The 25,591-nt window shown below is 39.7% G+C and overlaps 1 protein-coding gene across 33 annotated transcripts in view; it reads left to right on the top strand.

Annotated features, from left to right (window-relative positions):
- The window catches only part of RXFP1 (relaxin family peptide receptor 1), a 127,935-nt gene that overhangs the window by 38,340 nt on the left and 64,004 nt on the right, over positions 1-25,591 (top strand). For all 33 annotated transcript variants that reach the window (XM_086346978.1, XM_086346970.1, XM_086346945.1 and 30 more), the window contains exon 3: positions 23,679-23,780. Coding sequence is in view for 23 of the 33 variants with exons in the window: in XM_086346945.1 (XP_086203071.1) it covers positions 23,679-23,780 (102 nt within the window). In the remaining 10 variants the exon portion in view is untranslated. The remainder of the gene's footprint in view (positions 1-23,678; positions 23,781-25,591) is intronic.

Raw genomic sequence — 25,591 nt, 5'->3', positions numbered from 1 at the left:
ATCCAGACGGAAGCAGTATCACATGGAGGTTTTAAGATCAGGCTTCCAGAGACCTAGGCATAAATTCTGGTGAAACGTTTTGTAAAATGGGAATGATATGAGTATCTGTGTCTGTGGGCTGTTCAGAGAATTCAATGCGATTCTGTATCTAAGATGGTGAGCAGAGCACCTGCCAGACTGAGCACCTGACAAACTGAACTTGCTGTTCAGTCCCCAAGTCATGGCCAATCCTTTACAGCCCATCGACTGCACCATGCCAGGCTTCTCTGTCCCTCACCGTCTCCCGGAGTTTGCCCAAGTTCATGTCAAATCCCTTATGATTATACAGTGGAAGTGACAAATGGATTTAAGGGATTAGATATAATGGACAGAGTGCCTAAAGAACTATGAACTGAGGTTCATAACATTGTACAGGAAGCAGTGATCAAAACCATCCCCAAGAAAAAGAAATGCAAAAAGGAAAACTGGTTGTCTGAGGAGGCCTTACAAATAGCTCAGAAAAAAAGAAAAGTGAAAGGCAAAAGAGAAAAGGAAAGATATAACCATCTGAATGCAGGTTTCCAAAGAATAGCAAGGAGAGATTTTTTTTTTTAAGCCTTCCTAAGTGATCAATGCAAAGAAATAGAGGAAATCAATTGAATGGGAAAGACTAGAGATCTCTTCAAGAAAATTAGGGATACCAAAGGAATATTTCATGCACAATGGGCACAATAAAGGACAGAAACAGTCTGGACCTAACAGAAGCAGGAGATATTAAGAAGAGGTGGCAAGAATACACAGAACAACTATACAAAAAAAAAAAAAAAAAACCTTAATGACCGTGATAGTGTAATCATTCACCTAGAGCCAGACATCCTGGAATGCAAAGTCAAGTGGGCCTTAGTAAGCATCACTATGAACAAAGCTAGTGGAGGTGATGGAATTCCAGCTGAGTGTTTTCAAATCCTGAAAGATGATGCTGTCAAAGTGCTGCACTCAATATGCCAGCAAATTTGGAAAACTTAGCAGTGGCCACAGGACTGGAAAAGGTCAGTTTTCATTCCAATCCCAAAGAAAGGCAATGCCAAAGAATGTTCAAACTACCACATAATTGCATTCATCTCACACACTAGCAAAGTAATGCTCAAAATTCTCCAAGCCATTCTTCAACAGTACATGAACCGTGAACTTCCAGATGTTCAAGCTGGATTTGAAAAAGGCAGAGGAACCAGAGATCAAATTTCCAACATCTGTTGGATCATAAAAAAAATCAAGATAATTCTAGAAAAACATCTACTTCTGCTTCATTGACTACACTAAAGCCTTTGACTGTGTGGATCACAACAAACTGTGGAAAATACTTAAGGAGATGGGAATACCAGACCACCTTACCTGTGGTCTGTGAAACTTGTATGCAGGTCAAGAAGCAACAGTTAGAACTGGACATGGAATAACAGATGGGTTCAAAATTGAGAAAGGAGTGTGTCAAGGCTGTATACTGTCACCCTGCTTATTTAACTTCTATGCAGAGTATATCATGTGATGCGCCAGGCTGGATGAAGCTCAAGCTAGAATCAGGATTGCTGGGAGAAGACCCTTGAGAGTCCCTTGGACTGCAAGGAGATCCATCCAACCAGTCCATCCTAAAGGAAATCAGTCCTGAATATTCATTGGAAGGACTGATGCTGAAGCTGAAACTCCAATACTTTGGCCACCTGATGCGAAGAATTGACTCATTGAAAAAGACCCTAATGCTGGAAAAGATTGAAGGCAGGAGGAGAAGGGGATGACTGAGGATGAGATGTTTGGACAGCATCATTGACCTGTCTCCGTCATTGGCTCTGTCTCTTCATTCTTTCTGGTGTTATTTTTCCACTCTTCTCCTGTAGCACATTGGCCACATACCGACCTAGGGAGTTCATCTTTCGTTGTCACATCTTTTTGCCTTTTCATACTGTTCATCTGATGCTGAAGCTCCAATACTTTGGCCACCTGATATGAAGAACTGACTCATTGGAAAAGAACCTGTTGCTGGGAAATATTGAAAGCAGAAGAAGAAGGGGATGACAGAGGATGAGATGGTTGGATGGCATCACCAACTCAATAGACATGAGTTTGAGCAAGCTCTGGGAGATGGTGAAGGACAAGGAAGCCTGGGTGTGCTGCAGTCCATGGGGTCTCAAAGAGTCAGACACGACTAAGAGACATCAGGTGGCAAAAGTATAGGAGCTTCAGCTTTAGCATCAGTCCTTCCAAAGGTTGATTTCCTTTAAGATTGACTGGTCTGGTCTCCTTGCTGTCCAAGGGACTCTCAAGAGTCTTCTCCAACACCACAGTTCAAAAGCATCAATTCTCTGTCGCTCTGCCTTCTTCATGGTCCAGATAATAACCCTCCATAAATTCTCCCTGACACATCAGTCAGCTGTGAGTATGTCACGAGCCCAGTGTCTTAGCTCAGATTCTGTGGCTCAGCCATCCCTGCTGGGCTCAGCAATCCCTGCTGGGCTCAACTGAGATCAGCAGCAATGTGTATGTCAAACCTAAATCAGGAAAGGTCTATCTCTTCATCTGTAGAAGAATTTAATTTTGATAAAAAGCATGGGCATGACTCTTGTGGAAACAACACTTAATGAGACCTAGAGACTGTCACGGGCTTCCCAGATGGCCCTAGTGGTAAAGAACTCAACTTGCCAATGCAGGAGACATAAAAGACATGGGTTCAGTCCCTAAGTTGGGAAGATCCTCTGATGGAGGACATGGCAATCAACCCCAGTATTCTTGCCTGGAAAATCCCATGGACAGAGGAGCCTGGCCAGCTACAGTCCATAGGGTCTCAAAGGGTCCAACATGACTGACTGAGCACGATGGGAAGCAAAATCAGGTTGCAGATGGATTCCTTGTAATGGTTCCTTCTTTCCCCTCTCTTTTCCATCCTCTCCCTCCAGTATTTTTCCACCCTCTGCAGGTCTGTGGCCCATATGTTTCCCCTTCTATTTCTCCTCTCCAGCTGCCCCCCTTCCTTCTTTTACTCTCTCTCAATTCCCCTATTTCATCCTTCTGTTGTCCTCCATTCTTTGCTCTTTCCAACCAAACACACCACAGTGTTCATAAATTAGACATTATTATTGAACTCATTTCATTAAGTCTATAAGCTGCTCATTTCAAAGATGTTAACACCTTTATTTCCAAAGAAAGAACCCAAGAACTTGTTTTTAATTTCCAAGTAGCTATAAAAAGATGCTTACCACCCCTACCCCACCCTTGGGCTGAGTAAACCGGAAGGGTGGTTTGTATCTTAAGGTTAGTGGATTCTTTGAGAATCAAGAAAATCTTCAGTGTGTGTTAGTTGCTCAGTTGTGTCCAACTCTTTGCGAACCCATGGACTGTAGCCTGCCAGGCTCCTCTGTCCATGAAACTCTCCAGGCAAGAATACTGGAGTGGACTGCCATTTCCTTCTCCAAGGAGATCTTCCCAACCCAGGGATAGAACCCAGGTCTCCCACACTGTAGGCAGATTTTTTACCATCTGAGCCATCTATAAATCCCCTGAAGACTATAAAATGTTGTGTATTTGTGTACATGTGCCTTTTCAATAAGAAAAGTCTCTGTAACTTAATCAGCTTTACAAAAGGTATAGAGTTTTTAAAAGGTAAAAAGCTTCCTTATTTCTGCTGTCGGCTAAAACAGAAATCTCCTAAAAATAAACAATTTCATTATGAATTGGAATCAGTTTCTCCCAATTAGCACTCCAAATTTGTTCATATAAAATCAATAGGTTGTGTGCATAGTTTCAAATAACTGCAACAGTAACAACTTTTCCTTACCATCTTTGATTTCTTTTTAAAATAGAAGCAAAGTTGTAGGCAGATTCCTTAACCAGGCATCAGAAGGCTAAGACTCAGAACTTGGAAGTGCCTCTTTCTGTCTGTTACTTGGGCGAATCCTTTCTTTAGGCTCAGTCCCCTTCCTTTCTTGTGAAACTGGAATCATAAATTTGTTGTGAGGATTAAGTGAATTATCTGGGTAGAAACGCTCGTCATGTAATGAGCATGTAAACCTGGGCACACCAGAGTTTTGACTACTGTGCTTGGCAGTTACTCTGGAAATTCACATCTTTGAAATTCTGTCCCAGGAATTGTTTAGATTTGACTGGACTCCAAACATGCTTCCCTAGTATCTCAGTTGATAAAGAATCTGCCTGCAGTGCAGAAGACCCAGGTTTGATCTCTGGGTTGGGAAGATCCCCCGGAGAAGGAAATGGCAACTTACTCGAGTATTCTTGCCTGGAAAATGCTATGGATAGAGAAGCCTAGCAGGCTACAGCCTAGGGGGTAGTAAGAGTTGGACACGACTTAGTGACTAAACCACCACCCACCCACCACACCAGGGAAGTTCTGGTTTGCAGTTGTGAAGGGAAGTATGAAGCAAGTTGAGACAAGGTAGTATAAGCAATCTGTCCCCAAGGGTCTGAAAATATGTCATCTTAGGGATCTCTGACATGAGCAGGGAATGGTGTATATCACTAACTTTTATGAAAAAGAAATATTCAGAGCATAGATCAAATAACTTCTAGCTACATGTACATATAAATACCTTAAACCTTAGCATGTGAAGATAAACAGCATTTTGTTTAATCAATTATTATTATTAAAAATACAAGTGAGATTTGAAAAGCAATTAATATCTTAAATTTTTATTAGACAAAATAAGAGTATGCTCTTTTAAAATCTTTCTTGTTCATCATTGTCAACATTTAAAAATCCACATGTCCAGTTTGGTAAACATGGGAAAAATCATGATCCACCTTTATGAAGACATGTCTTTGTAACAAATACTGTGTTAAACTATTACTGGTCTTCGTATGCCAAAATTAGATAACACTCATGAAATTTACCTAAACCAGAAGGTCTCCAAACGTGGTTCAGAACCAAAGTCATCAGCAGCACCCAAGAAGCTGTTACAAAGGCAGATTCTCTGTCTGTATCTCAGCTCTATTGACTCAGAAAATTCTGCCACTGGTTCCGCAATTGCTCTTTACGATCTTCAGGTCATTCAGGCGCACGGTAGACTGTGAGCACCACTGACCTAAACCCAAAGGAGCAGAAAATAAGGCATGCACAGGAAACAGTAGCCGCAGAGAAACTAAACCAAAATCAAGACTTCAGTATGGTGTGCAAGCATTCTTACTTGCTAAGAAACTCCATTATCACAATCGTTATCCATTTGTTTTAATTTCTATAAGACAAATTGCTGCTCTGCTAGTGGCAGTCATCTAGAAAAACCAAAAAATCGAACTATGCTCAAAACCTCGAAGATGGCCAGTTGGGGTGCTTCTGCTGTCCACACGTGGGTGGGTTGGGACTTCCCAAAGAGGATGTCAGAATTTCACACCATCTTTATAGTCCAGGTGATAAAAATTATGAAATGTAGTTGTTTCTTCCTGCTTCTTATTAATTTCCTTCACCAGCTGTATTTTTTCTTTGTTTTATAGTATCTGGATAATTTACGCTCCCTAGCCTGTCCATTTTTAAGACATTCACATTTAAATTTAGTCTAATGCTAATTAAATCAAGTCAGAAAGTTAGTTTTTTTCACAATATGTAAACCTCATGCGTATTTGAATAAGCAGCATTAAATGTATTTGTAATCACATAACATATAATATCTTAGATACAAATAAAAGGAAAACCCACAGATAAAAATCACTTTTAGAGTGATTATTTACAGCTTAGTATATTGTAGAATAAAAACAATTTTCTAGCGGAAGGGGGGACATTTTTCTTAACTAAACCTTTTAAAAGATACATCCTTTAAAAAGTAGCTCCAAAAACCTCTCCCATGTTCCCTTAAATAATTTAAACATTGACACCAATAATAATTACTAAAGTGGAGAAATAAGTCAAACAGAATTAGTGACAAAATTTAGAGAAGTCACTAAAAAAATGAAACAGCATCAAATAAACTAATTCCCCATGGATTGAACTACAATATAAACTGATTATATTTATTTTTTTTAATTTTATTTTATTTTTAAACTTTACAATATTGTATTAGTTTTGCCAAATATCGAAATGAATCCGCCACAGGTATACCCGAGTTCCCCATCCTGAACCCTCCTCCTTCCTCCCTCCCCTACCCTCCCTCTGGGTCGTCCCAGTGCACCAGCCCCAAGCATCCAGTACCGTGCATCGAACCTGGACTGGTGACTCATTTCATACATGATATTATACATGTTTCAATGCTATTCTCCCAAATCTCCCCACCCTCTCCCTCTCCCACAGAGTCCATAAGACTGATCTATACATCGGTGTCTCTTTTGCTGTCTCGTACACAGGGTTATTGTTTCCATCTTTCTAAATTCCATATATATGTATTAGTATACTGTATTGGTGTTTTTCTTTCTGGCTTACTTCACTCTGTATAATAGGTTCCAGTTTTATCCATCTCATTAGAACTGATTCAAATGTATTGTTTTTAATGTCTGCGTAATACTCCATTGTGTATATGTACCACTGCTTTCTTATCCATTCATCTGCTGATGGACATCTAGGTTGCTTCCATGTCCTGGCTATTATAAACAGTGCTGTGATGAACATTGGGGTACACGTGTCTCTTTCCCTTCTGGTTTCCTCAGTGTGTATGCCCAGCAGTGGGATTGCTGGATCATAAGGCAGTTCTATTTCCAGTTTTTTAAGGAATCTCCACACTGTTCTCCATAGTGGCTGTACTAGTTTGCATTCCCACCAACAGTGTAAGAGAGTTCCCTTTTCTCCACACCCTCTCCAGCATTTACTGCTTGTAGACTTTTGGATCACAGCCATTCTGACTGGCGTGAAATGGTATCTCATAGTGGTTTTGATTTGCATTTCTCTGATAATGAGTGATGTTGAGCATCTTTTCATGTGTTTGTTAGCCATCTGTATGTCTTCTCTGGAGAAATGTCTATTTAGTTCTTTGGCCCACTTTTTGATTGGGTCATTTATTTTTCTGGAGTTGAGCTGTAGGAGTTGCTTGTATATTTTTGAGATTAGTTGTTTGTCCGTTGCTTCATTTGCTATTATTTTCTCCCATTCTGAAGGCTGCCTTTTCACCTTGCTAATAGTTTCCTTTGTTGTGCAGAAGCTTTTGAGTTTAATTAGGTCCCATTTGTTTATTTTTGCTTTTATTTCCAATATTCTGGGAGGTGGGTCATAGAGGATCCTGCTGTGATGTATGTCAGAGAGTGTTTTGCCTATGTTCTCCTCTAGGAGTTTTATAGTTTCTGGTCTTACGTTTAGATCTTTAATCCATTTTGAGTTTATTTTTGTGTAAGGTGTTAGAAAGTGTTCTAGTTTCATTCTTTTACAAGTGGTTGACCAGTTTTCCCAGCACCACTTGTTAAAGAGATTGTCGTTAATCCATTGTATATTCTTGCCTCCTTTGTCAAAGATAAGGTGTCCATATGTGCGTGGATTTATCTCTGGGCTTTCTATTTTGTTCCATTGATCAATATTTCTGTCTTTGTGCCAGTACCATACTATCTTGATAACTGTGGCTTTGTAATAGAGTCTGAAGTCAGGTAGGTTGATTCCTCCAGTTCCATTCTTCTTTCTCAAGATAGCTTTGGCTATTCGAGGTTTTTTGTATTTCCATACAAATTGTGAAATTATTTGTTCTAGCTCTGTGAAGAATTCCGTTGGTAGCTTGATAGGGATTGCATTGAATCTATAAATTGCTTTGGGTAGTATACTCATTTTCACTATATTGATTCTTCCAATCCATGAGCATGGTATATTTCTCCATCTATTAGTGTCTTCTTTAATTTCTTTCACCAGTTAAACTGATTATATTTAGAAAGACTATTACTTTTGTATTATCACAGATATTTTAAACTAAAAGCCTTATTTAAAAAAAAAAAAAAAAAGCCTTATTTGGCAATAAGTTCCCAGTTCTCTTAGAAAACCTATAAAAAAAGAATATAAAGTATTAACAAATAAAATATCTCAGTACAACAAGCATAAGATATCAAATCACTGAACATTTTTCATGGACCCAATGCATGAACAAATTTTAATCAAGTTTTTGATATAAAGTGACAAAAATTTTCAGTTGAATTCACAGAGATCCCTTTCTTTATAAAATATCTGGGCAATACAGAATTTATATATTATGCCTGCTGCTGCTGCTGCTGCTAAGTCGATTCAGTCGTGTCCGACTCTGTGCGACCCCATAGACGGCAGCCCACCAGGCTCCTCTGTCCATGGGATTCTCCAGGCAAGAACACTGGAGTGGGTTGCCATTTCCTCCTCCAATGCATGAAAGTGAAAAGTGAAAGGGAAGTCGCTCAGTCGTGTCCGACTCTTAGCGACCCCATGGACTGCAGCCTACCAGGCTCCTCTGTCCATGGGATTTTCCAGGCAAGAGTACTGGAGTGGGGTGCCATTGCCTTCTCCATATTATATCTACGAAATGGTTATGATGAAGTTCACGTCTTCTTTATTCTATCCCAGGTATTGTTTACATTTGACTGGACTCCAAACCAGTGAAGTCCTAGACAAAATTGATTGTATCATTTTTATAACTTTGATCCTTTCTGATAAGCTCCAACATGGAAATGTACAAATTACTCTCATTCATGCATTATTTGGGGAAATTTCCCTGGTGGTCCAGTGATTTCACTCCCAGGGGGCATGTGTTCAATGCCTGGTCAGGAAACTAAGATTCCCACATGCCATGAGACATAGTCAAAAAAAGAGGGGAAGGGAATTATTTTTGTTCATTTCAAATTGAATTTCCTAACTTTGCAGTAAAAATAAAATATTAAAATAGCATCAGATTCACAGATGCTTTGCACTTTATTGATTATACCCAGATTTTTATGTTAAAGGAACTCTCTGCATTTCCAGATTAGAATTTACCAGCAGTTCTTCTGTATTGTAAATAAATGGCAATACAAAGAAGGCTCCTCATCACAGTCACACTCACCCAACTTCATCCTCCTTGGAGACAGGTTGAATCACTCTACCATGAAGACCCAAGTTCAGATGCTCACCTCTGTAGACTCAGAGCATCGGCCCTGCTCTGCACTTTAGCAGCCTAGTCTACAGGAGAAAGACAAAAACTTGGTTCCTCTGTTTCCATATTTGTATTTCTTTGTTCTACAGGGAAAATGGAAGCTTTCTCTAATACATTTTGCATGATGCAGTAGGTTAGCCTGCACTAAAAACTGATGTCCACTCAGAACCTCAGAATGTGATCTTACATGGAAATAGGGTCCTTGTAGATATAATGAAGTTGAGGAGTTTCTGGTTTCCCCTGGTGCAGCCCAGGCAGACCCTTCTCCCCTCCCTTTCTGGTCCAAATCTCTTGTCCAGTCCAGGAAGAGCAAAGCCTAGCTCTTCTTTTTGTTTTTTCACAATCATTGTCAATGCTCAAAGCTGGGCCTTTGGCAATTAAATACTAAAAATTTGATTCCTTTGTTTCCTGCAGACATCTGCTTCGTTTCTTCTCCAAGGCAATAAAAGTGGAAAATTCTAGCCTCTTGTTACAGGAAAAGGGCAGAGTGCAAGGCATTCAAGGGAAAGGAAACTAACATCCCAAATATTTGCGTGTCACTGGCTGGCACTAATCTATAAGAATTAGATAAACAGTATTTATTTATGGGTATGATGGTGATAATATATACCTTTTAATAGGCTTATAAGAATGTTTGAAGTGTATTCAAGGATTCTTTTAATTTTTAATTGGGCCTTCATTTAAAATTCTAAGTTGCTAAATATTCCTTCCTTTCTTCAATACAGCTTTTTACAGAGCTGTCAGAATGATGGCAATGCCAATCCATTTGATGTAGAACTTAGCGTTCTCATTTTAGACTATTTCATCAGAGTTGTGGGTTTGTCTTTTTTAAGGCTAACAACACAGGAGGAAAACTGACACACATCATAAATACACGAACTGATAAATAACCATTCATTGTATGCTCAAAAATGGCTGTTTTTCTGTTTATTATTCTCAAAATAGCATTAGAGAAACCTAAGTAGCTGAACCCTTGGCTTTTCTATAAATACGAACCTTTTTAAAACCTCAAATATGTTTATCTATGTTTATCCAACAATTATTCAAAGTTTGAGTTAACTACACAAAGACTCTCAGCTTAGAATGCTTCCTTTGAGATAGGACACAAAAGGCAGTTTCTGTAGTGGTTCGATTTCCTTTAAAATATCCCACAATAATATCACACTCAGTTTCTTCAAAGAGTCGCCTCTAAAGGTCCTCAGAAATAGAGTCACAGATGTAGAAAACAAGCTTACGGTTATCAAAGGGGAAAAGGGTGGGGGGTAAATTGAAAGACTGGGACTGGCAACTGATACCCTATTGATATAATAGATAACAGGGAACTATACTCAATACTCAATACTATACTTAATACTCTGTAATGGGATAAGAACCTTCAAAAAGAGTGGATATGTGTATACATATACACTGATTCGCTCTGCTATACATCTAAAACTAACACAACATTGTAAATCAACTATACTTTACAGAAATTAATTTAAAAATAAAAAAGGAAACTATAAACAAGATGAAAAGACAACCCTCTGAATGGGAGAAAATAATTGCAAATGAAACAACTGGCAAAGAATTAATCTTCAAAACAACAAGCAGCTCATGCATCTCAGTATTAGAAAAACAAACAACCCAATCAAAAAGTGGGAGGAAGACCTAAACAGACATTCTCTGTAGAAGACATACAGATGGAAAATAAACACATGAAAAGATGCTCAACATTACTCATTATTCAGTTCAGTTCAGTCGCTCAGTCGTGTCTGACTCTTTGAGACCCCATGAATTGCAGCATGCCAGGCCTCCCTGTCCATCACCAACTCCCAGAGTTCACTCAAATTCACATCCATCAAGTCGGTGATGCCATCCAGCCATCTCATCCTCTGTCGTCCCCTTCTCCTCCTGCCCCTAATCCCTCCCAGCATCAGGGTCTTTTCCAATGAGTCAACTCTTTGCATGAGGTGGCCAAAGTACTGGAGTTTCAGCTTTAGCACCATTCCTTCAGAGAAATGCAAATCAAACCTACAGTGAGGTATCACCTCACACCCACTAGAATGGCCATCACCAAAAAAATCTACAAAGAATAAATGCTGGAGAGGAAGTGGAGAAAAGGGAACACTCTTGTATTGTTGGTGGGAATGTAAATTGATACAGCCACTATGGAAGACTGTATGGAGATTCCTTAAAAAACTAAGAATAAAACTACCATATGACCCAGCAATCCCACTACTGGGCATATACCCTGAGAAAACCGTTATTGAAAAGACACATGTACCTCAGTGCTCATGGCAGCACTATTTACAATAGCCGTAACATGGAAGCAACCTAGATGTTCATTGGCAGATGAATGGATAAAGAAGTTGTAGTACATGTATACAATGGAATATTACTCAGCAATAAAAAGGAACACATTTGAGTCAGTTATAATGAGGTGGATGAACCTAGAGCTTGTTGTAAAAGTAAGTCAGGAAGAGAAAAACAAATATCATATATTAATGCATACATATGTGATCTAGAAAAATGGTACTGATGAACCTATTTGTAGGGCAGGAAGAGAAATACATAGAAAACATATTTATGTATCTGGTCGGGGGGGAGGAAGGACAGGGTGGGAGGAATTGAGAGTAGCATTGACATGTATACATTGCACATATGTGTTAGTCGCTCAGTCGTGTCCTACTCTTTGCAACCCCATGGACTGTAGCCCACCAAGCTCCCCTGTCCATGGACTTCTCCGGGCAAGAATACAGGAGTGGGTAGCCATTCCCCTTCTCCAGGGGATCCTCCCAATATGTAAAATAGATAGCCAGTGGGAAACTGCTCTGTGAGCACAGAGTGCTCAACTCGGTGCTCTGTGACAACCTAGAGGGGTAGGTTGGGGTGAGGGGTGGAGGGGAGGTTCAGAAGGGAGGGGACATGTGTGTTCTTGTGACTGATTCATGTTGTTGTGTGGCAGAAGCCAACACAATATTATAAAGCAATTATCCTCCAATTAAAATAAATTTAAAAATAAAGGTACCCACAAAGAGGCATACCCATTTCATCCAGTAAACTATTGTCATTCAAATTCAAGGAGCTCTCACACTACTGGTTTGATGAATTGGTCTATCTGACCAGGTGAAGGTCAGATCTAAATACCCCAAGGTCTATTCTAATGGCCCAGGAAACCTCTACTCTAGGGATCATTATTTCCTGAGAAAAAGATGCTCCACTGTGTTCCCCAGAATGCGTACTGAGAATCGAGGAAGTATATGAAATCAAGAATGTTCCACTTGGCATAAATCTAAACTGAATTAACTTACCACCTATTCATCTATTCTGGCTTTCCTGGTTGGCTCAGATGGTAAAGAATATGCCTGCAATGCAGGAGAGCCAAGTTCAATCCCTGTGTTGGGAAGATCCCCTGGAGAAGGGAATGGCTACCCACTCCAGTATTCTTGCCTGGGTAATCCCATGGACAAAGGAGCCTGACTGGTTATGGTACATGGGGTCGTGAAGAGCTGGACATCACTGACCGAATAACACTTCTTTCATCCATTCATCAATAAGACTACATTGTAGGCAATAGGATTTATGCCTTCAGTTTCATAAGACAGAGGCACAGATCCCTCAACTTTTGAATATTCAAAATCCCTACTTGAAAGGAACCCAGGAGTGGCCCCTGCAAACCTACAGGATGGTTTGGAAAGCGTGCTGCAACACAGGTGGTCCCACAGGCTGGTGAAAAATGCAGAGTCCTGAGCTCCACCCCCAGAGACATTGCTCCAGTACATAGGAGCAGGGCCCAGAAATCTGCATCTTGGGTATATAGCACACTTGTTAAAGGTTTGAAATGACTCACTTCTTGATGCAGACAATTTTATTACCGAATTCAGAACCTATTGAAAGTGATTTATTAGCCAGAGCAGTGATTTCCAAACATGAGCAGACATCAGATCAGCTAGAGGGCTTGTTAAAATGCAGAAACATGGGCCCCATCTACAGTTTCTAATTGAAACCCCTCACTTAGGGTTCAAGAATTTTCTTTTCTTTGAAGTTCCCAAGTGACGCTGAAGCTACTTATCCTGGATCTGCACTCTGAAAACCACTCAACAAGACATGTCTTGTGAGAATGCAAAAGCAAACACTTCCCAAAAGTTATTAAAAGATGGTGTTATGAAAGGGTTGGGCTTCCCTGCTGGCTCAGATGTTAAGAATCTGCTTGCAATGCAGAAGACCTGGGTTTGATCCCTGGGTTGGGAAGATCCCCTGGAGAAGGGAATGGCAACCAACTCCAGTGTTTTTACTCAGAAAATTCCATGGACAGAGGAACCTGGAGGGCTACAGTCCATGAGGTCGCAAAGAGTCAGACATGACTGAGCAACTAGCACTTTCACTTTACTTTCATAAAAGGGTTTAACAAAATTAAAGTTATTTCTTTGAGCCTGAGTTCTCCTTTCATCGTATTAACCTGAATTATTAATTCCAAGCGGGGGTACAGGATTCCCAAGCATATTAAGCCACAGAACTCTCTTCTCAAGGAGAATCCTGGAAAACTGTTTGAGGACAACCTAATACAGCACCGTGGCAAATTATGCAGTGCCTTCAAGAAACTTAGACCTTTCTCACCTCCCTCCAGACCTCATCTCTTGACACCCCCTCCATCCCACCCCTGACACCAAGGATAGCAGGCAATCAGAGCGTGGAGGAGAGAGATGCGTGCTCCAGAATTCAAGTTGATGGGTCTCACCTACTTTTCCATAAAACTAAATTGTAACTAATAGTTGATGCTGATGAAATAATAATCTACTGTTTTATGTAATTTATGAGAGCTAGTAACAGTCATATTTTAACTATATTCAAAGTACCTTAGAAGTCACTGAGGCAATAAAAATACATAGGCTAAGATTAATTCCTATCATATTCTCATGAGATAAAATGCATATATAAATAGTCACAGTATGAAGCAGATTATAATAAGTGTAACAAGACATATGAGTAGTGTGCCCTTAAATTACAGACCACTTGCATTAACCTTATTAACAATCAGCAACTTTACTAAGGAAAGGAACCTGCTCATTCTGATTGACAGGCTTTTTCCACTGCTAAATCTAACTCTTCTCCACTATAATGTAAGAAGTGCTCTAATCAGAGAACATTCCATAATGTAGTTCTCCCAAAACTTGCTGGAAGAACCCCCAAGGCATTGACAGAAAATATAGACCTCCAGACCCCCTACAGACCAAATAAATCAGAATCTCCAATAGAGAAAGAAGCCTGGAAATGTGTGTTTTTCTTAAGAGCCCCAGTTCCCAAGTTTTACTATAATGTAAGAGAAACTGGGTTTTCTCTGAAGTGTCTTTCAGGACAGAGACCCATTCATTCATTCATTCATTGAATTAATAAATACTTATTAATGCAGCATGCAAGACCATGTTTTTCTTGGTCTATGGCATTCATTTTTATTCAGAGCATCATTACATGTTTTTAGCTTTAAAAAACTATTTTTAGTAAATATATATATATATCTGATCAACAGTGTTCATATTTCACTACCCACACATACAGGAAACCATATACCCTAACACAGCATCCTCTTAGTACCATGCAGTTTACTCCATGATGCTTCAAGAAACACCAGAGAATCAATTTCAGTGGGATCATACCTAAATCATGAAAAACCACTCTGCTCACTGTCTCATACATACTTAAAATATGAAGGAGATAGGATTTAAAATATAGAAACACATATGCCAAAAGCTGTTTTCTTAAAAATGTTAACTTTCCAACCTTGCAATTTTGGCTACGTTTTCTATTCCTGCCTTCTGGGGAGAGGAAGCAATGGGTGGAAAGAAGAAAATGCTTTGGGAAGGCAGGAAGGAAGGTAAATGTTAATTACGAAAAAGCTTGTTTGTTTGAAGATGTTACTATTCAAAAAGAGAACTCCCTACAAAATATATGCTCTGACTTGGGGGAATGTTATATAAGCCGTCTTGTCCTGTTTCCTCTGCATTCTCAAATTCCACATCACCTTTCTTTCTCTTTTCCCTCTCTTTTTTGTGCACTCTCGCTCTCACGCTCTCTCTCTCTCTCTCTCTCTCTCTCGTGTGTGTGTGTGTGTGTGTGTGTGTGTGTTGTGGTAGAATAAGATAGAAAAGGAGAGAAAAGACAAGATTAGAAAGGGACAGAGCAAAGAAGCAGTATAAGTAACTACATTACTTAGATTTGTTGGACTAAATTGTTACAAATACACCATGCTTGGTGAACCCCCTTCTGTTCTTGGTGAACACCTAGAACAGAAGGGCGAGGAAGTGATAAGGACAAAGCATTAGGAAAGGCTACTAATGCCCCTGATGTGAAGCACTGCACCAGCTATTAATGGTAAAAGTGCCGCAAATTGAAACAGTTCAGTTGTAAAATCTCAGTTAAATATAGCACCTGCTGAAGAACCAGAGCAAAGAAAAAGCAACATCTACTGGCTGTCATCCAAGCTTCCCGGCTTATGAATGTCATAGCGGCAGTGAGACGCCACCGGTGGAAGCAAGCCTGGCTCTGCAATGCTGTCACGTCACCTGAGTCCCATCGCTGTGTGCTAAGGTCCGGGTGGATGGGTCAGGACAGGAACGTGAGCATGGGTAGCACCACCCCTGCCCCAGACAGGCCCTGGCAGCCTGCGGGGTTGAGTCATTCAGACTTCCACCCTCCAGCTATAGATACAAAAAAAAACTCTTCTATAGAATAATCAGTGCCTTGACACATCCAGAGCCAAATGACTTCTCTTACCCACATGTTTTATTTGTAACATTTAAAAATGTATAAAATTCAATAACATTAGTATGAAAATTCAGTCAGTCAGTTCAGTCGCTCAGTCATGTCCGACTCTTTGCGACCCCATGAACCGCAGCATGCCAGGCCTCCCTGTCCATCACCAACTCCCAGAGTTCACCCAAACTCATGTCCATTGAGTCAGTGATGCCATCCAACCATCTCATCCTCTGTCAACCCCTTTCCCTCCTGCCTTCAATCTTTCCCTTCATCAGGGTCTTTTCCAGTGACTCAGTTCTTTGCATCAGGTGGCCAAAGTATTGGAGTTTCAGCTTCAGCATCAGTCCTTCCAATGAACACCCAGGACTGATCTCCTTTATGATGGACTGGTTGGATCTCCCTGCAGTCCAAGGGACTCTCAAGAGTCTTCTCCAAGAGTCTTCTCCAACACCACAGTATGAAAATTAATCTACTTTAAAACTTTTTTTAGTTATACCTTGCATGCACGCTTAGTCACTTCAGTTATGTCGAAACTGTGAGACCCCATGGACAATAGCCCACCAGGCTCCTCTGTCCATGGGATTCTCCAGGCAAGAGGGCGTTGCTGTGCCCTCCTCCAGGGGATCTTCCTGACCCAGGGGTCGAATTCACATCTCTTATGTCTAACTTGCATTGGCAGGCAGGTTCTTTACCACCAGCACTGCCTGGGAAACCTAGTTATACCTTAACGATTCACAGTACTTCCATTGATTCCATGGCTAACAGTAATGATGAACTTAATTGCTATTTAATAACAGCTTCTGATTATCGTTTAAATGAATTTTTGTATAATCCACACAGTGCTGATGTAAGAGCCTGTAGAATGGAAGTGAAACAGGCAAGAGAACAATAGGTAACAGCAACAGTTACATATTTCAAAGCAATGTTGTATAAAAGCTGAAATTTCTGTAAGAAGAATATAAGCTTAGTCATATTTGGGGCTTAGAAATGAGTACAATAATTTTATTATTTTAATCCTTCAGTTAGTTTTAATAATTCTTTTTCTTAGATCACTTAAACTTCTCAGAATCAGTTTTTCCATGTGTAAGTGGAGCTGGCAATAATGACCAAATAGAGATACCATGAGAATATAATAAAAGTAGTAATACAGTATAGTATGTACTTGCTAAATGCCAGTTCTCTGTGTTAAGAGCTAATATTCAACTTCTCTGTTAAAAAATCAGAGAATTTAAATTTCTCACAGTATCATCCTTTCTTGTATCTGAAGACAAAACTCAGTTTTTAAAAGTAAAAACTTGCCTAAAAAAATCAAATGCAGCTAGCTCAGGAAAGGGCAACAACCCAATGCCGTAGACTTCAAAACCTGACAACCGAGGAAAGAAATAGATGGTTTCTGGAGCCCAGTAGAGCAGAGCATTCTGCAAGGCTCCTGACCCCACCCCCAGAACCCATATGGGCAATGCAGTAAAATGCTGGAAATTATCCCCACCATTCCTGCAGGGAGCCCACTGAACCAAACCACACTGAAGTGCCTGGGTTCAGAAAAAGAAAATCACTGCTTTGTTCTCACTCATGAGATTCCACCTGAGTTCCCCCATATAGTTAAATATCCAGTGCTACTTAAACCATGTTTTAATTCAATAACTAAACCAGTCTCTATATCCATCAAGCTCTCATACAAGAAACTCAAGGTATTTCAAACAGAAATTAGATGCTTACAAAATTCTCACACAGGCTAGAAACGTAGGCATCAGCAAAGTCCCTACGAAAGCCCCTAAATAGCCACTGAATCCAGGAGCACAGCACCAATGCTCCTATCCAGAGATGGAGACACACCTGGTCACATCCCCAATGCCCTGCCACTGCCACCACCGCTTCTTAACGCTACATCTCTGTTTAGACAGAAGAGCAGGAAAATGACTACTACCTCTCTTCTACCAACCAAACTATGTGTGAAAGTTGCTCAGTCGTGTCCGACTCTTTGCAACCCCATGGACTATACAGTCCATGGAATTCTCCAGGTCAGAATACAGGAATGGGTAGCCTTTCCCTTCTCCAGGGGATCTTCCCAACCTAGGGATAGAACCCAGGTCTCCCACCTTGAAGGCAGATTCTTTACCAACTGAGCTACTAGGGAAGCCCAAAATATGTGTGAGTGCATCCCAAATTCTGGCTGTAATGGAGATGCAAAATGCTGTAAGCTTTTCAGACCTTGCTCTGCAAAAACACACCAGAGAAAGCTGTTGTCAAATGGAAGTTGAAAGGGTCAATCTACAGTATCCGCTACGGATCTGTTGCAGCCCTGCAATGCAAAGGTCATGTCCCTCATACTCTATCCCTTCAGTGACTTGTCATCCACACACATCCGTTGCTCAACTTTATTTCGCCCAAGACAACATTGAATTCAGATTTCAATCAACAATCTGCAAACTCTAGCTTGAGCTAGCAGACTGAATTCAGAAACCCATATTAACGCACTTTGCCCCACCTAGAGTCCCTCCTCCTGGTGCAGTGCTCTCAGAAACTGTGCTCACACAAATTCCCTAGGTTCCTGCCATTATCAAAGAGCAAGATCTTCTGTGATGTCAATCTTCTCTTCCTAGCTCCAAATGCTGCATGTCTTCTGGGATGGGCTGTAAGTTGGAAGACAAGGAAGCATGGTCATAAAGGGGCCTGAGGAGAGCTGGCCAAGTTATTTTCCTCAAGTAAAGGCAATGCCAAAGAATGTTCAAACCACCACACGATTGCACTCATCTCACATGCTACCAAAGCAATGCTCAAAATCCTCCAAGCCAGGCTTCAACAATATTTCAACCAAGAACTTTCAGATGTTTGAGCTGGATTTAGAAAAGGCAGAGGAACCAGAGATCAAATTCCCAACATCCGTTTAATCATTGAAAAGGCAAGACAGTTCCAGAAAAACAACTACTTCTGCTTTATTGACTACACCAAAGTCTTTGATTGTGTGGATCACAACAAATTGTGGAAAATTCTTCAAGAGATGGGAATATCAGACCACCTGACCTGCCTCCTGAGAGATCTATATGCAGGTCAAGAAGCAACAGTTAGAACTGGACATGGAATAAGAGACTGGTTCCAAATCGGGAAAGGAGTATGTCAAGGCTGTATATTGTCACGCTGCTTATTTAACTTATATGCAGAGTACATCATGCGAAATGCCAGACTAGATGAAGCACAAGCTGGAATCAAGATTTCTGGGAAAATATCAATAACCTCAGATATGCAGATGACACCACCCCTATGGCAGAAAGTGAAGAGAAACTAAAGAGTCTCTTGATGAAAGTGAAAGAGAAGAGTGAAAAAGTTGCTTAAAACTTAACATTCAGAAAACTAAAATCATGGCATCTGGTCCCATCACTTCACGGCAAATATATGGGGAAACAATGGAAACAGTGAGAGACTTTATTTGGGGTGGGGTTCCAAAATCACTGCAGATGGTGATTGCAGCCATGAAATTAAAAGACACTTGATCCTTGGAAGAAATGCTGTGATCAACCTAGACAGAATATTAAAAAGCAGAGACATTACTTTGCCAACAAAGGTCCGTCTAGTCAAAGCTATGGTTTTTCCAGTAGTCATGTATGGATGTGAGAGTTGGACTATAAAGAAAGCTGGGTGCCAAAGAATTGCAGCTTTTGAACTGTGGTGTTGGAGAAGACTCTTGAGAGTCCCTTGGACTGCAAGGAGATCCAACCAGTCCATCCTAAAGGAAATCAGTCCTGGATATTCATTGGAAGGACTGATGTTGAGACTGAAACTCCAATACTTTGGCCACCTGATGCAAAGAACTGACTCATTGGAAAAGACCCTGATGCTGGGAAAGATTGAGGGCAAGAGGAAAAAGGGGTGACAGAGAATGAAATGGTTGGATGGCATCACCAACTCGATGGACAGAAATTTGAGCAAGCTCCAGGAGTTGGTGATACAGGGAGGCCTGGCATGCTGCAGTCCATGGGGTCCAAAGAGTTGGACATGACTAAGTGACTGAACTGAACTGAACTAGCAAGCTCCAACAAACAAGTAACCTCATCGGACAGAGGAAGGCAGCTGCTTAGGCTGGCCTGGGAGCTTCAGCGGGATGGGGATTTGGGGGGATGCAAATTCAATTGAACATGCTCAAATGTCTCACTACAATTCCCAGAGTCCCTCTCTTTTCAAATCAGAGTCCTAGTGTTCACTTTAAAGATAGGACAAGGGCTTCCCTTGTGGCTCAGTGGTAAAGAATCCGCCTGCCAATGCAGGAGACATGAGTTCGATCCCTGATCTGGGAAGGTCCCACATGCCACAGAGAAGCTAAACCCATGAATCAAATATTGAGCTTCTGCTCTAGAACCATAGAACCACGACTTCTGAGCCCATGTGCCATAATTACCGAAGCCCATATGCCCTATAGTGTGTGTTCTGCAACGAGGGAAGCCGCTGCAATGAGAAGCTCACACACAACTAGAGAAAAGCCTGTGCACAGCAACAAAGACCCAGAACATTCAAAAATAAATAAAAGAAAGGACAAAATGTGAATTCAGCTAATGTTGTAACCTTAGCAACCCATTAGATTTGAGTCCTATCTGAGTCCTAAGGTCCCAAAAGATAAAAGGTTATTTAGGGTAGTTATGGCAGCTCCTTGATTCTCTGAACCTTCTTGAGCTAATGACGTCATTTTCTGAGATTGTTATTTTCTCTCTTTAATCTCTCCAGGGCTATCCTCATAGTCATTTCATTCCACAACACTTGACATTTCATTCTGATGAGTTACCATAGCAACTGCTTTGCCAGAGTTTATCTTTTAAAGGGGCACATAGTCCAGGAAGCCATAAGTGATCATTTAAACAACACTTTTTGTCACAGTGTGCCACAGACCATGAGAGTACAATTTTCTAATAGTAATAGGACTGTTGTTATCTTCAAAACCATTCAGGTCAGATAACCAATCCAATGTTATTATCCTTGAGATCGTTATCTGCAACCCCTTCTGGAAGGAGAAAACAGAAACCACTCTGGGGTTTGGGAGGCTTAAGAAAAAAGAGGTTTCACGTAGAGAAGAATGTATTTATAGAATCATTATAAAGAACATAGAAGCAGGAGTGGAGAAAACACTACTATACTTGCAAGCCCAAGATTAAGCAGCATCCACGATGGCTTGTCAGCTCTTTACCCAGGAAGCTGGGACCGTGGTAACTGTCCCACCTGCAGTAGGTACCCATAGATGGAGTCTACAGACTTCAGTGTCACATGAGTGCATCCCACTGGTAGAAATCTATCTGTAAGAACTGAACTTCCTAGGGTCTGGAAAATATAGAACTAAGTTACCAGCTTCTGAAGAATGAGAAAGCATTCTAAACTGAATGGTGAGAGAGCAAAAAAAAAAAAAAAGGATGCATTAAATCTTCACAGTTGCAAAAAGCTACCGTCTCTATTCACCTGAACAAACTCAGTCTTTCAAGTTTCCTTCCCTTCCTCCTTTTACTCTACTCACAATGTCAAGGGTCAGTGAGGCACTTCAACCTGGTTCCTGGTTGTTCAGACGCTGGGATTTACTGTTTCTGGGTGTATCTTTTGTCCATCCAATTACTGGCACTCAGTTGGAGTCTCAAGCTGATGTCTGCAGATGGTAAACTTGAGGTCCATCAATCATCTCCTTCTGAGATATCATAATGATATCATTGAGATATCATAAAAATATCATTGGGATATCATTATACTGCCTTGCTACTTGTGTTTATTTTGAAATCCTTCATAATAAAGAAGTGTTCAAACTAATAAGTAATACTAAAGTATGGAAACAGCTATAAATACAATCTTTAAATAGCATCTCTTCTTTCCAATTTATTTTTAGTGAAACTTTAAAAGGAAGCCTGGTTTTACAAGCATATATAACACTTATGTTAGAATACCTTGCCTTTCCCAAATGTAATCTTCATGAAAGAGTTAATGAGCCATGGAAAATAAGAAAATAACCTGGAGATGGAGGAAAACTGTACAAATTATATTTAATCAGATAAGAGCACATTCAAAAATTTGAGCAGATTTGAGCAGACCATTCACCAATCCAGAAAATTTAGGAGAAATAGCAAGATTATATGGAGAAAGATAATGAGTTCCATTTGGTGAATGCTGTGTTCAAGGTGCTTGTAGTGAGCGGGCTCCATGTTACACAAGATAAAGTGCAGGCTGGAAATGTAATTTGGAAGTCTTCTGATTAGAAGGAAAACCATGGATGAGGTTAGGTTCACGAAATCCAGGCAAAGTTGCACTATCTGGACTCAATCTCAGGTTTGAGTTACACATACGCAGCAGAAATAACTTATAAAATAGGTGCCAGACTTAAATTTAATCCTAACTTACATAAGATAAACTTTTATCGCTTCTATCACCTGTCTATATGTTTGAAAGTTAGTGTTAGTCCTCAGTCATCTCTGACTCTTTGCAACCCCAGGCTCCTCTGTCCATGGAATTCTCCAGGCAAGAATACTGGAGTGGATAACCATTCCTTTCTCCAGGGGATATTCCCCATCCAGGGATTGAACTCGGGTCTCTTGTTTATGCATCCTTAAAGAGTCCCAACAGCATCCTGAAAAAAGCTTGGTACCTTTGGGAAGGATCCCCTTTAAACCCATCCCCAACCTGCCATGGGATAGGGCTGGTACCCTCTGCAGATGGTACAGAGAAGTTGCTCCTTCCCCCCAGCTCACATCCTTTCCATCTCATGACTGGCCTCATGGTCTCAGGTTCAAAAATAACTGCAAGTTCATGAGGAATTTCGTGAGGAAAAATTATTTTTTCCCTCCCACCAAATGAAGATTTTTTGTTTTTACTGATTTTGGTTTCATTTTTTTAATGAGACAAGTTTCATATCAAAATCAGAAAATATAGATGAGAAAATACGTAAGCATTCAGAGGATAATCACTAAACACTATCCATGATACCACAGTGCCTTAAAAAAAAGAATGAGATCATGCTGGTCATGTTATTTTTTCTTTTTCTATTTAACAACTATGGCCGTCCATCTCCAACATCAGTCTAACATGATTGAAGAGACTGAGGGAAGTTAAAATGAAGATGCTGAGAACAGTGTGCTGTGTTTCAGTACATCTAAAGTACTGTTTGTTACAGTTATATTTAAAAGAGATAATACACAAGGACTTATAGCACATGAAACTGTTCAATATGCTGTAAAAACCTAAATGGGAAAAGAATTTGAAAAGGGATAGATACATGTATATGTATAACTGAATCACTTTGCTGTACATGTGAATCTAACACAACATTGTAAATCAACTTTACTCCAATATAAAATTAAAAATGTGTGGCTCAAACACTGCTTGGTGAAGAATCACCTCTAGTGCCTATTGAAACCAGAGATTAGGGGACCTGTGAAATCAGGATCTCTAGGTGAGGGGCCAGAAATTCTCCTTGTTGACAAGCTCCCAGGTGATCTTTCTCTGTTTGTCGATCACTCATTTCTTATTTTAAACTAATTTTTATTGGAGTGTAGTTGATTTACACTGTCTCATTAGTTTATGCTGCACAGCAAAGCAATTTAGTTGTGTACAGGCAAATTCTTTACCATCTGAGTCACCATGGAAGCCCTGGATATGTGTATATATCAGTTCAGTTCAGTCGCTCAGTCGTGTCAGACTCTTTCGACCCCATGAACCACAGCATGACAGGCCTCCCTGTCCATCACCAACTCCCGGAGTCCACCCAAACCCATGATCATCAAGTCGGTGATGCCATCCATATATATACATACATATACATATACATATATATCTACTTTTTTAGATTCTGTTTCCGAAAGGTCATTAAATTATCTTAAAGAGAAGACCGGTTTTCCCCAACACTCCAGAATATTTCTATTCTTGAACCTTTATGTTCTCTGATCTTTATTTTAGGAGACATCAACGGATGGTCTACACAATTTGACAGATATTATGGCAATAACTACAAAATGACTTCCTTGTATCCCAGTATTGTGGCAGAAACATCTGAATGCTGTAAGTAGTTAGAAGGGCTGAGCATCCTTGTCTATGGGCTTATAGTAAGATACCATGTTGTTAAAAGTTGGATACAATGGTTTTAATATTTTTATACAGTTAATTTCAGTTTTCTATTTGCAAAATTATAATTTTCTATTAGACATACAACCTGAAATTGAGAATTTGATTTTTAAATGACTCAGGGATCATAAGTGCAACAGGACTAAATCATGCTAGGTATTGATGCAAACAAAATTAATGTCAGTACATTGGGGTTTCTATTTTACATGTCCCCTTTTCACAATCACTGTAAACTCTGATATAAAAGCAACTCCATACCAGGATATTTGAGGGAACAAAAACTTACCTATGTGCGTGTCCCTATAGCAAATTAGAGAAGCAATCACCTTGAGTTGCTGAATTGTGCTGTGGAAGCTGTGTAAAGAAAAGTGAAGTCTCTTTCCCTTATTCATGTGGCTGTACCCATGTTTGATGTTGGATCTGAACTTATAGTTATATTGGATTTAACCTCATGTGTGCAGAACCAATTAAATGTTTTAACCAATGAAAAAAAAAAAAGAAATGGAAACAAGAGCAGAGAAGCTGTTGGGATTTTAACATGTGTAAGTGAAAAAGCTTCTGGGGTCTAAGTCATACTTTACAGCTACCAAAAAAGCCTTATTTGTTATACTCTACATTTAGTCACATAACAAAAACTTACAAAAACCATGGAAAGGATTGTAGGAGGGTATAACATTGAGGAAAAACTCTATAATTTCTAAAATCAGGAAGATCAATATACATAATTCTTTTTAAATAAATTGGGTTTATTCTGATAAATTATTCACATATAAATGTGTACCTTAAAGTTGTATTTCAATCGTATCTTTCAAAACCTTGGTTAAAAGGAAGGGTTTGGGGAAAAGAATCCTTTGTTACATTTTCCACTTTATGTTCTACCACAAATTGTAAAGTGCAGCTTTTTAATTTTTTTAAAAATATTTTTTGCCTTTACTGCTCAAATAAAACTCATAAAAACTGCTAACAGTCCCCACTTTGAGTGGATATAATCCCTCCTGTTAACCTCATAGGTCACTCAGCAATCTAGCTCAACCACATGTTGTCTTCTTGTCAAAATATGGAAACCATGGAACCCCCTTGGTGGTTCAGTGTTTAAGACTGCACTTCCACTTCAGGGAGCAGAGGTTCGATTAGGGTTAGGGAACTAATCTGTGGTTAGGAAACTAAGATCTTGCAGGCTGCATGGTGCGGCCAAAATATATATATAGAGAGACCAGATTACTTGATCATGAAAAAGCTGAAAGCTTTTGGAAAAGGAAAAAGTTAACGGGTATAATTTAGCTACTAATATCAAGCGTAAAACTAATGGATTAAGCCATACAGTCTCAAAATATCATTTTTATTTTTCTCTTTTGATTCATTCTATATCCTTTTCATTTCTTAAATTTTAATTGACTCTCTTTATATTTTACATTATTCCCAAAAGGATTTAGGCAATTTTCAATAAAAATAAATATGGCTATGAACAGACTTAACCCATTAACATGACATAAGAGACAAAAATTCCATGGTAAATGGTATAAGGAATAGAGAAGGAAAATTATATAAGAAGAGTTACTACCTAGTTCTTAATTTCGTAGTCATTAGGTCAAAGACCGAAAATAATGGGTTGCATAACTTTCGTAGTTTGGTCTGTAAAGCAAAAACAAACAAATGGGAAAAACAGATCAAGTCAGCAAGAGAAATAAATTTTTTGCCAGACGATGAGCTCTGGGAGAAATGTTCCCTAAGTATTCTTACATAAGAGA

The sequence above is a fragment of the Bos grunniens genome, chromosome 17, assembly GCF_055505025.1.
Source record: "Bos grunniens cultivar Pamir isolate PY7600 chromosome 17, Bosgru_T2T1.0, whole genome shotgun sequence".
NCBI classification, from domain to species: Eukaryota; Metazoa; Chordata; class Mammalia; order Artiodactyla; family Bovidae; genus Bos; species Bos grunniens.
This window is presented reverse-complemented; position numbering and strand designations above follow the sequence as displayed.